This window comes from Alosa sapidissima, chromosome 6, assembly GCF_018492685.1.
Source record: "Alosa sapidissima isolate fAloSap1 chromosome 6, fAloSap1.pri, whole genome shotgun sequence".
NCBI lineage: Eukaryota > Metazoa > Chordata > Actinopteri > Clupeiformes > Clupeidae > Alosa > Alosa sapidissima.
The window spans coordinates 13652779-13666125 of NC_055962.1; the positions used below are offsets into that span (position 1 = coordinate 13652779).

A 13347-nucleotide genomic window follows, 5' to 3' on the forward strand; every position below is an offset into this window, starting at 1 on the left:
AACAAAGTAGCCACGGGGGCGGTCCTTGTCATTCCGAAGTGCCATGAATAAGACTCCTGCGATATTTTAAGGTCATGTGACATGGTGACACGATGGTAAGTCCCTCCCCTGCTGACATAAATCAGACAGGATTTCTAACCAGTATGCATGCATTACAGCCTGTACGTCTAGTAGCAAACCATAGGAATTTCTATTGGCTGACGCCGTGAACGTCATCCAATCACAGCGCTCTATTTTGTTAGAGAGTCTTAAGGCGGGCTTAACAGGATGACGACAGTCCTACGACGGTGAACAACAAGGAAGGTGGCTATGGCGAACGAAGAGCGGTTGTTTGAATCGGCGTTGGCGTCAACTTTGGAGGAGTTGGACTTGTGCTTTTCTTTGAAAGTTGAGCAACACAATGCACTTAAGTCATTCCTTTCGAAGAAGGATGTATTTGCCGTTTTGCCGACCAGATACGGATATGGTCGTAGCGCTGGCCTATTGCATGCCTAGGCAGTTTGAAAGACAATTCTCTGCCCGTCCCTTGGATTAAGCGAGGTGAATGGTTCAATTCCAGACTATACATTTCAATGATATAGGATGGCCCGCCAGGCTACATTGCGTCCATCCCAGTATGCATTGTGTTCAACCCAGCATGCATCACATCAAGTCAGATCTAAGCACATCTGCATCAAGTCGAACAAGCCTAATACCACATGCATCACATGACATTTCTGAGGAACACTGCAGGAATTCAGCAGTGGAAACAAAAAATAAACAGTGAGAATTTCTTAGTAATTTCTTAGCCGCATAAGAACATGTCAGATCAAATAGAAAGTCAGTCCAAAGGAGTGATGACCAGGGGTTTGCCCTATCATGCTATGCTACTTGTGTGTAACAAAGTTCAGTGTGTGTTTGAAGAAGGAGTTGTGTGTGTGTGTGTGGCTGACCTCATGTGCATGTTAGTGTGTGTGTGTGTGTGTGTGTGTGTGTGTGTGTGTGTGTGTGTGTGTGTGTGTGTTTGGCTGACCTCATGTGCGTGTTTGGAGAAGGAGTCGGCACTGTTCATCATGGCGGCTGTCTTCTCCTCCACCTCGCTCAGCTTCTGTCCTCGCTCGTCCAGTGCCATGCGGGTCCGCGCCAGGTCCCCCATGATGCCCGAGGCGGCGCCCTTCATGCCCTCAATGCCCCCGGGGCCCGGGATGTGCTGAGCCAGGCTACGCGGGGCCTTACCTGCACCAGTCTCCCCGACTGGGGGAGGAGAAGAGAGGAGAGGTGGAGAGTGGGGAGGAGAGAAGAGGAGAAGTGGAGAGGAGAGGAGGGGCGGAGAGGAGAGGAGAGGAGAGGTAGAGAGTGGGGGGTAGGAGAGAGAGGAGAGGAGAAGTGGAGAGTGGGGAGCAGAGGAGAGGAGAGGTGGAGAGGAGAGGTGGAGAGGAGAGGCGGAGAGGAGAGGAGAGTAGGGAGGATGTGGAGAAAGAAAAGGAGGAAGAGAGGAGAGGAGGAGAGAAGAGGAGGAGGAGAGGTGAGGTGGAGAGGGGCAGGAGAGGAAGTGCGGGGAGGAAAGAAGAGGGGAAGAGAGAGGAGAGGAGAGAGAAGAGGAAGAAGGGGTGAAGGTCACAGCAGAGGACAGAGAAATAATGAGAGAAAAGTGCAGAAACAGAGAGAGGGAGGGGAGGAAGAGAGCGAATCAGAAAGAGTGGGGGGAAGGAAAAAGAAGCCATAGATCGGAAGAGAGGAAGAGATCATTCAATAAAGGAGGGAGCAGGATAGAGAAGACAAGGAGAGAAAGAAGAGGAAGGAGAGAGGGTAATGAGAGTAAAGATGGAGAGAATACAAAAAAGGAAAGCCAGATAACGAGAGAGATAGAGAGAGAGAAAATAGTTGAACACCCAGTATTCAAACCTTCAAAAACACATGATACATGAGAACATCCAGTAAAGATCCTATTAGATAGATAGATAGATAGATAGATAGACAGACAGACAGACAGACAGACAGACAGACAGACAGACAGACAGACAGACAGATAGATAGATAGATAGATAGATAGATAGATAGATAGATAGATAGATACTTTATTCAACCCTTTATTCATCAATTTTAGATCCACATCTGACACAGCCTCACATTAAAAGAGAACAGATAGCCAGCGCATACTCAAAAAGACAGGGAGGGAGGCAGCCAAAAAGCACTTCATGAAAAAGAGAGAGAGTGAGAGAGAGAAGATGAAGAGAATGAAGAGAGAAGAAATGGAATGTGATCATACAGTATGTAATAGAATAGAGAAACAGAGAAGAATGTAAAAGAGGGGGAGAAAGAATGGCATGCGTGTGCAATAGAGAGAGAAATGAGTGAACATGAACAGAGAGAGCAAGAGAGGGAGAAAGATTAGAGAGAGAGAAGAGAAGGAGAGAATGGAGAGAATAGAGATGGGTAATGGTGAGAGTCGATGAAGAGAAGAGGAGAGGTGAGGAGGTAAGTAGATGAAGTAGAGAGGAGGAGAAGCAGAGGAGAAGGAGAGGAGAGGAGAAGTGGAGGAGAGGAGAGTCAGTAAAATGGACAGGAGAGAAGAGGAGGAGGAGAATTGATAAAACGGACAGGAGAGGAGGAGAGGAGATAAGGGGAGGAGAAGAGGTGAGGAGAGTCGATAAAATGGACAGGAGGAGAGAATAGGAGGAGGAGAGGAGGAGAATTGATGGTAACACTTTACCTTTAAGGGTACATGAATTATCATGAATTAATTCATGATTTATGCATTACTTAATTCCTTTATATGTTATGAATCATCAGGAATAAAGCATTAGGTACAGTGGGTCCATCATTATGATTTATGCTTACATGATGATGACAACATTTTTGGCAGAAAAAGAAATCATCATGATCATTCGTAATAAATAATAAATCATAATGATGTGCTCACCATACTTAATGCTTTAGTTGATGTGTTGTTCATGTATGAGGTCATGAATGACAGACTATGAACTCATGTAAATTCCTGATGATTCATGAGATATTAAGGAATGAAGTAATATGTAAATCATGAATTAATTCATGCATGAATTCATGATAATTCATGTACCCTTACCGTAAAGTGTTACCGAATTGATAAAACGGACAGGAGAGGAGGAGAGGAGAGAAGAGGAGGAGAGGAAGTGAGGAGAGGAGGAGAGGTGAGGAGGAGCGGTGCTGGGAGACCATGGTGAGAACAAAGCCTGGCATCCTGACAAATGAGGGGATTTAGAGGAGCTGGCAATGAAAAATGAAGCACCCTCTCTAACCTCTCTCTCATTATGGACACACACACACACACACACACACACACACACACACACACACACACACACACACACACACACACACACACACAAACACACACGCACACTCACTCTCTCTCTCACACACACACATACACACATACACACACACACACACACACACACACACACACACACACACACACACACACGCGCGCGCGCACCAGCATGCGTGCGCGTGCACAAACACACTCACAATGGGGAAAGAGCTGAAGTACTGTATCTCTGTTGTCAGGCTACAGCTAACCAGTGTGTCAGAATGAGTGTTTCGACAGTGTAGGCAACACGTGTGTATTTTTAGTTTGCTTGCGTATGATTGTATTACTGCAGAGTGTGTGTGTGTGTGTGTGTGTGTGTGTGTGTGACTCACATAGTTCCTCCCTGTCTAACGACTGTGCTCCACCTCCAAACAGCCCCTTGAAGAATCCCCGATTGGGTGCCTCGGGGGTCTCCACTGGAATGAACATCTCCCCCAGCATCTCCTAACACACACACACACACACACACACACACACATAGAAAAAATATATGCGGATACATCATGAATAGTGAACACTCTCACTGGCTTTGAAAATGAAAAATGCACATCTACAAAATGAAAATGTAGAACCAATAGTATGTGTGCACGCACGCACACACACACACACACACACACACACACACACACACACACACACACACACACACACACACACACACATGCTCTCTTAACACAGATAGATTAGATGCACTTGAAACTAGACAGTGCTACAATTCCCCAGAAGTCGCTTCATCAGCTGAAGGGAAGGGAGTCTCATCCTGTGTGTCATCCCCAGATTAGCCAACACGCTAAAAAGCCAGAGGCTACAGCACAGGAAGCACCTGGGCTCTGTAGTGTGTGGCATAGAAGGAGCCCTGAGAATGCTGCTGGCTCTGTACCGTCAGCATTCATATGACCTTCACGTGACCTTGGATAGCTTACCACACAGGGTCGTCTTAAAGGTGTCCACCTAGACCACAGCAGCCATATCTGGGCATTTTTTTTTTACTCATTTGAAGAACTGTCTGGATGTTTTTCCTGTGATTGTTTGTGTCTTGTCGGGACCGTCTCGATCAAAGGTGGAGTGACATGAAAGGAGAGACCCCACGGCGAGTATATAGAAGTAATTTATTTCATAGATAAAACGGTGAAAACAGTTAGTAAGTGCGGCAAACCAAGAATGTAGCGCAGATTAGCATGTGAACATGAAATCAGCAGAGGTGCAGAGAATGAAAGCTGGAGCTGTTAGTCCTGCACAGCGCAGAGGTACAGCCCTGACTCCCTGACATAAGCCCAGGGTCCTAAAACACTCTTCCTTATAGCCTTTAAACAGTGGTGTAGTCTAGTTAGCTGTAGTGGGTACACTGTGATGTAGCAGTTAGTGGGTATACTGTGATCAACCCCAAATTTTATTACATATCCTTGCCTATTTTAAGTGGGTATACAGAGATGGTGATGCCTTTTAAGTGGGTAAACTGTGTAGTCTGCGTATCACATAGACTACAACACCACTGTCTTCAAACCAGAGGGGCAGGATTTAGAGGGTTAGCTTCAACTAGTTAGCATCCACCATCTTTAAAAAATGGCATCCTTCATCCTTGTCAATATTTTTTTTTTCTCAGAAGATGGCAACATCTACTAATGTACACTGGGGTTACTGGTGCAGAATGGCAGCATACAAGGAGGAGGTCTAGCTCCTCACACACACACACACTGACCTGCAGGTTCTCGCAGACCTCCTGGCTGTAGGTGAGTCTTTGTATCTCAGTGGGTGAGTTCAGGTAGAGCGCCTGGCCCAGGTTGGAGAAGCAGAACGTCCGGGCGATGCGCATGTCCGTTAGGGGCAGGTAGTTCACATCCAGCAGCGGCCGCAGATACGGGAGACTGCAGAGAGAACACACACACACACAGTTAGATGTGCACGTCGGTCAGAGCAGGTAGTTCAAGTCTAGCAGTGGCCGCAGGTAGGATGAAGGACACACACACAAACATAGGGCCCTATCTTGAGGGTCTGAGTAGCATCGTCTGAAGCGTATGGTTTAAGCCCATTTAGGATGTGTCCAGTCCAAAATCACTATCTTGACGGCATAATCAGAGTATCTGCACATTTTTCAAGTGCAAATTTAAAGGCTTTTAAGAGCTTTTCAAGACATCTAAATGTGCTGGTTGTGCTACTGGCTGAGGCTGACTGTTTTTTTTTTGTTTTTGTTTTTTTTTTATATACTTTTTTGATCCTGAGGGAAATTTGGTCTCTGCATTTAACCCAATCGGTGAATTAGTGAAACACAAACAGCACACACTAATCCCGGCGCAGTGAGCTGCCTGCTTCAACGGTGGCGCTCGGGGAGCAGTGAGGGGTTAGGTGCCTTGCTCAAGGGCACTACAGCCGAGGCCCACTGGTCGGGGCACGAACCGGCAACCCTCCGGTTACAAGTCCAGAGGGCTAACCAGTGGGCCACGGCTGTTCTTAACCTGTGTCTGTAGTAGCCTAGGCTACTTGCCAAAGACATGTGTACTGGACTGGATTCTCTTCAATATTTTTTTTCAAATGTAGACTAAAGCTATTTAAATATTTTAATAGGCCTACTTTATATACTTTTCTATGTGCATCTATTGTGCCATATGCAACACAGCAGATCAAAGTTAATCCATTAGGCTACTTTACATTTTGCATACATTCTGTTGTATCTAAACCAACCAAAGCTTGACTGAAACATTGTAAAACCATTGACTTGTTTTAAAAAAATGTATGGAAAAAGTGAAATCCCCTATTAATTAAGAGACAGGTCCTCCTCGCATATTATTTATTTATAAAAACTGCTATGTGGTTTGCAAAGTACTGGGAAAGGCTGACAAGCAAGCCTATTCACTTCCCTGTTGGGTAGGCTAGGCCAGCAACACACGCTGGAGAGATGTAAACAGATGAACTTTACGTGCATTTCCTCCTGATTGCGAAAACTTTCTTTTTCTGTCAGTCTGTGGTTCCTTCATAAATTGCGCAGCAAATTATCAGACAAGTAAAAGAGGCATCGGGCATAATTTGACCAGCAGTCTCCACTTCCATGGTTTATGAAACGCTATGCTGCTAAGGGATTGACATCATTTTCATTAAAGCAGTTATTTTAGAGTGCATTACGCCTTTGGTCGGCAAGCTTGGCCTTGAGGATGCTTTGGTGTTGAAGATGCTTTGGTGTTGAAGATGTTGACGAAGTTGTTTCGTGGGGAAAAAAACAATTGGCTAATTGGTTGATATGGGTGTGTGTGATTGTGACAATAATAAGCAGAGAATGAGATTGACCATTTTCTCTATCTCCTGTTGCTATGTCCCTTTTCAAGTCCAGGCCTGTCTGGAGAAATTATATTTCGCCCGCTCAATTAGAGGCACTCAGCGGCAGCTCAACCTAAGCAGGGGTGTAGTGGTAAAATAAGAGGTGGGTACACTATCAGTTCTGTGATCACGGTAAGGTGGACTGCGCCATGCAGTAGTGGGTTTTTTAAAAAGGCATTCAGAACATGTTTGATGAAGGTGGAGGGCAGACGCCCAATATTGTCCAGGTGCATTGTAGGCTATAAATGCCCTCCGCTGGCTGCAGATAATTGCAGATTAACAATAAACAGTAATGCTAATCTGAGGTACCTGTCTAGTTTTATTCCATAAATATATTGTTTTTATAGACGTTATTGGCATGCGCGATCAAGAGCTTCCATGTACGCTTGTGGCTGTTGACATGAATCAAACAGGTTCTGAATGCCTTTTTTAAAAACCCACTACCGCAGTCCACCTTACCGTGATCACAGAATTACCACTAGGCCTACACTCTGCTTAGGTTGAGCTGCTGCTGAGTGCCTCACATTGAGCGGGTGAAATCTGATTTCTGCTGAAAGGCCTGCACTTGAAAAGTGACATAGCAACAGGAGATTAAAAGAAATAGTCAATGGCACTCTCTGCTTATTACTATCACAAGCACACACCCCCATATCAACCAATAAGCCAATTATTTTCCCCCTCTGCAGGGGCAAAAATAATAAACAACTTCAAATCAACATCTTCAACACCAAAGCTTCCTCAAGCCCAATCTTGCCGACCAGGAGTAATGCACTCTAAAATAACGGCTTTAATGAAAATGTCAATCCCTTAGGTTCAGGGATATACCGGTAGTGGAGGCTAAACGCAAATAAACTCAGTTTGTCCACCTCTGAAATTTGGATAAGAGACAGGCATATTTTTTCTTGCCGTTTTCACACCTTTAGTGATACACACGTTAAAAACACCTTCACTTTGCAACCACTACACTTCCTCCAGTAGCCTTCTACTTCTTGATCTACAGAATGCAGATGACACCCGCACAGAACAAATACTTCCCCCAAAATGTAATTGCGGATAAAAAAAATACACAAAACCGGATGGAGACATTTCACTCGCTCGGCGGTCCCATACGAAAATGTAATACCTCCCTTTCGAAAATTCAAGACATTTCAGACAGTTTAAGACTTTTTTAGGCCTTAAAAACCGAAAGTTGTATTTAAGACTTTTTAAGACTTTTTAAGGATCCGCGGGGACCCTGATAATAAGTTCGACAGGCGCATTGTTCAAAAGGGTTGTTCTTATGTTTCTGGCGTAACATCCTTTAAACCAATGAGAGTGACACTTGTCATTCCCTTTAAGAGCAAGGAGCACAACATCAAACAGCTCGTCGGTATTTTGACAGTCAGCGCATCTGAAAGAATCTGCTTGCACGCGATACCTTGTATGCAACACCAGGATTCCACTAAACCTTGCTTTAGGCTACTAAAACCTTTGTATGACTAGCAGTCGCAGAGTATACTGTAGCCTACATGCATCTGCACTCGCCTATTTTTTTAAATCAAAGGCACTGCGGTGAAGTTAGCTTCAGATTGGATATTCAACGGATGTTCAATATATTCATTGCAGCCGTTTCACCCAGTCGAATATCCAAGCTAAAACTAACTTCACCATGGTGTCATAGGCAACAACAAAATAAAGTCTTACACTTAGTTATTTGCTTTCACTATTGACTGACAAGGAGTTACAATAGATAACACAGCCTGAAAAAAGCAACATTTACTCCAATAATATTTGAATGACTAAATAAAAATCCTAAGGATAGGCCATTCATCCTGCAGATGAGTCGTTGCCTGGGACTCGTTGCTATGGGCTGCTTATGTGTCGTGACCTTCAAAATAGCTGTGCTTTACATGCACCTTTCGCTTTAGACCAGGTTTTCCTTGCTCAATGGTGTTTTTTAGTGGCTTTAAGATAGCGATTTTTGGACCATGCGCCTGACCACACCTATTTTTTAACTGAACGGGAGCACGTGTTTAACTGAACGGGAGCATATGGGGGAAAATCCCTCACCTCCTTGGGTGTAAGATAGGACCAAGACTTGTGTCCCGCTTGGTGCCACGATGCGCCGCGTGTAAGATAGGGCCCATACACACACATACAGTAGACACTTCAGTGTTTCCCATACATTGATTTATTTGTGGCGGCCCACCCAGTATATCAACATTGACCACCACACAATGATTTTCCAGGTTGTACTAAATTGTGCTTAAATCGGATTAACATCATAACCACTCTGTGCTAATGTTTTTAAAACTGTTGTATTCAAATTAATTCTGCAAACCAACCACCACAAATGGAATTAAATTTTGTGGGAAACACTGCACTTGGGTAGAGTGGTGTGCATTTGTGTGTGAAAGAGAGAAAGACACAGAGCAAGAGACAGCCAAAGGAAAAGAGTGAAGAGAGAAGGGGGAAAAGGACAAATAGAATGACCCCTCTACAAATGAGTGATTATGTGACAGTGTCCTCCTACTGGTCGTGCCAAAGGTCTATAACGCCATTGTCTTTCTCATTGTTTCTCCTGCAAACTCTCATTCACACACACACACACACACACACACACGCACACACACGCGCACACACACACAAACTGCCCTTCAGTCTGCGCTGTCTGTGGGGGCGTGTGACCATGCAATTCATTACTGATGAGACAACCGAGACAGGGAGCAGACACTGTCTCCCACTTTGGCACATAGACACACACACACTCACACACACACACAGGCAAGCACACACACTTCTCCTGCCTGTGTTATCTTGCTAAATCACCCGTCACCTGTGGCGATGACTTTGCAAAAACACACAAGCGTGGCCACAAAGTTCAGCTCCCAGAATAGTGGCTCCCTCAGACACACACACACACACACACACACTGAAAACATCTGGCGACTGGTAATGGCTCCTGCTACATTAGGCAGTCTGGCAACAGCTCCTGTTCTCTTTTAAAGGGCAAACTTGCCCACCATCCTAACCTTGAGCTGCATACAGCCCCCCTACTGCAGCCAAGAATCTCATCCGCACACACACACACACACACACACACACACACACACACACACACACACACACACACTGAAAAACAAGCATGCACATGTGCAGGCACACACAAACATATATTTTATGAACAGCTGTACATTTTCCCATAGAGATCCCATATTAACGAGTAAGGAGATGTAGGAATTACACTTTTCTGCAATTTTCAATGTGCATAATACTCATTTTGTGTCAAGGGGGTACCCAATTACCCAATGAAAAGGGTCATCCTCCTACCAGCAACAACAACACTACAGAGTGCAATGCTAGGCATTCCAGTAGATAGCAATGTCCATGTCAAATGTCCAGTGTCAGCGTCAAAGACTTCTTTTTTTTTCAATGCGTGTGTGTGTGTGTGTGTGTGTGTGTGTGTGTGTGTGTGTGTCTTGCTCACCTGAGCGTCATGATGTGTCCGTTGGCACAGAAACAGGCTACGCAGGCGCCGCTGTTGAGCACCACCACGTCGGCGCGCAGCACGAACGACGTCTCCGTGATGTTGTGCTTGGACACGCACGTCTGCGACGGCAGCGACAGCACCTTGGCCTGCTTCTCCGAGCAGATCACCCCGAATTGGGAGTCCCTCTCCAGGTCCAGTCCACCGCCGCTGCCACCTCCGCCACCACCGCAGGGCGAGGGCAGGCCACCCCCACGCCGGCGCCTGGTACGCTCCTCTTCAGCCGCATTGGGCTCGTACCACTGCTCGTACGGGGAAAGCTGGAAGACCCCGGCGGCGTCCAGGAAGGCAATGCGCAAGATGCTGCCCTTCAGACGCACCAGAGCACCTGAGAGAGGTAGAGGGGGAGAGGGCAAGAGAACAGCAAGAGTATGGCTGGGTAAGTCATTCTACTTCTGTGTATGTGTGTCTGTGTGTATGCATGCATATATATTGGGTGTATATGTGTGTCTGTGTGTATGCATGCATATATATTGGGTGTATATGTGTGTGTGTGTAGTAACCCAGTGATCTAATATTATCATTCAGAACACAGGAAATGAAAATAGGTTGTGAGGTGCTTGGCTGACCCAGTATATTTCCTGGTGAGTGATGTAACTGTGCAGCTTTGGTGTTCAGCCATCCCATAATATCCCTTACTGTCTGATAAAGTCATATACTGTATATCACCCTGCTGCATGAAGTTCTATGGTGTTTCAGTCATCCCATAATATTCCCTACTGTCTGATGTAGTAATATATATCACTGTGCTGGATACGGTTCTATGATATTTCAGTCATCCCATAATATTCCCTATTGTCTACGAGAGTCATATATATCACTGTACTGGATGAGGTTCTATGGTGTTCAGCTATCCCACAATAGTCCCTACTGTCTGATAGAGTCATATCACTGTGCTGAATGAGGTTCTGTGGTGTTTCAGCCATCCCATAATATTCCCATATCTAAAGCTGACAGCCGAGGTTTTGTGGTGCATTGTGCCGGGCTGGCGCTCACCGTTGGGCGAGGCGATGATGGGCTGCAGTAGCCGCTGCTCTCCAGCAGGGGGCAGACTGAGGGTGGCAGTGAGCACGGTGCCCAGCAAGGTGCCCACCCAGAGCGCGGGCTGCGGCCCCCCGCCCTCCGCCCGCCGGGCCATGGTCTCGCAGAAGCAGAGCTCCGTGATGCCCTCGCGCGCCTCCTTGTCGATGCTCGTCACGCTGGAGCTCCGCGAGCGGCTGAAGGAGTTGTCCCGGTGGTCTAGGGGGACGGGTGCCCGCGAGGGACATACAGAGAGTAGGACAGTAGAGGGAAGAAAAGAGAGAGAGACGAGAGAAGATAACGCACCCGCACCTCCCAGAGATCCCCAACGACTCTCATCTGAGACAAGATGGCGACCCGCCGTGCACTTTGCGGTCAACACACACGATTCACAGGCACTTTTGGACAGGGACATGCAGTGTGGACGGGGGATGAACGGGAGGTTAGCTTAACGCCTGCTCGTCAGGCGGACTCGTTAGTGACTCATGCATGTGGAGGGCTTCTGGCCATGCGTGCACATGCTCTGATGGCTCTCAACCTCAGAACTAATCACACGGTCGCTCCTTGTTGGGGGGTGTGTGTGTGCGGGGGGGGATGGGGGGGGGGGGCAGCCATACCTTGTTAGTGCATTCAAGAGGGGTTAATAGTAACAGTGATCCACAATCCACAGCTTTTGAGGTCTGTATTTTTTATTTACACACAGGCCCAACAAACTCCCAGCATCCAACACAAGATTCATGTGCTGAAACCGTCTGTAAAAATGTCTTGCTATTTCATACCATTCATTTGCATGTTCCTGTATACATATTATACTGTATCTCTGATGCCACATCGGATAAGGTAAGGTGCTAGCAGTATGTATGTGCTGAAGATTGTATTTATTATAGTGTATGTAAATGTTCCTTTAGCTCAACCCGTAGACCACTAGGTCATGGGTTTTACTTTGCAATTTGAATGAATTTGTTAAAGGATAATTCCTGTATTTAGCACTTTAAGTCCCTTTTCTTGTTTGTTTTGGATGAACTAGAGTGGTGAACACAGAAATGTTGACGATGGGTCCTGTCTCGACTTTTTGACTCGTTTAGAATCGTGGCGAGTTGCAGTTTTGAAAACGAATGTTAAGGGTTGTTTTAAGGACATGTTTGTGCATGCCTGTAGCCAGCCACTCTGAAGCAGTCAAAGGCGATTCTAAACAAGTCAAAAAGTCGAGACGGGACCCATCGTCAACATTTCTGTGTCCACCACTCTAGTTCATCCAAAACAAACCAGAAAAGGCACTCAAAGTGCTAAATACCCGAATTATCCTTTAATATGCTTCCATATGCACGTAGAGTGCAGATATACTACTAAAAAGCATTGCCATACACATAAATGTATTTCCCCAGTGTTCTATGCTCTGTACTATTTAAGGACGGTGTTAATAATGGTGTTTGCTGGGCCAATGTGAAAGAGCCTACATTTACATAACATTACATAACATTTATAAATGGTCAATCATGACAAGTCGACACAACCAACGTTTTGCATGCTCCACCTGTAGGATGTGCTGGAGAGTCGTGAGAAACAGGGTAAGTACAGCTCTATCAGTTCAGTCCATACGTTACGTCATGTTACGCTACGTCATGTTACGCCGCTACGTGACACTACACACATACATACAGCACAGTAGAGAGACACGTTTCAGAGACAGTCCGTCATGCTTCTGCATGCTCTGGAGAATGGGTTAGCAAACAAGGATACACACACACACACACACACACACACACGTTAGATGTGTCCTGGTGAAGGAATCCCCCACACACTCCACACAAACAGGCATTGAAGGGGGTGTCTGTCAGAGTCGTGGAGATATTATAGAACACTAAGGACCCATATCATACTGGATCACCTGGATATGACCCTCAATGCTCTTCAGTTCCACAATCCAAGGACTTATGGGAATTGTTTTAATGTCCTGGCACATAGCAGGGAGCGGTGATGAAACATACTAAATTAGCAGCCTATAGTTAAGTCTGGGTCCTTCTCATCTCTCCCTTATGTAAAGCTGAGGATGGCTGTAATTAATTATGACAAAAAGGACTAACGGACTATGAAACTTCCTCTGAGTATCAACCGTAGGTTTAATTACAGAGACCTGCATAGATTTCAGGAGAGCAAA

General features: G+C 45.8%; 1 protein-coding gene across 1 annotated transcript in view; it reads right to left on the minus strand.

Moving 5' to 3' along the window:
- stxbp5a (syntaxin binding protein 5a (tomosyn)) overlaps positions 1–13347 on the minus strand; it is a 105547-nt gene that overhangs the window by 7075 nt on the left and 85125 nt on the right. The window contains exons 22-26 of the mRNA XM_042096246.1: positions 11166–11450; positions 10110–10497; positions 5034–5199; positions 3667–3778; positions 1013–1233 (exon numbers count right to left, since the gene is read on the minus strand). Coding sequence (XP_041952180.1) covers positions 1013–1233; positions 3667–3778; positions 5034–5199; positions 10110–10497; positions 11166–11450 — 1172 coding nt within the window. The remainder of the gene's footprint in view (positions 1–1012; positions 1234–3666; positions 3779–5033; positions 5200–10109; positions 10498–11165; positions 11451–13347) is intronic.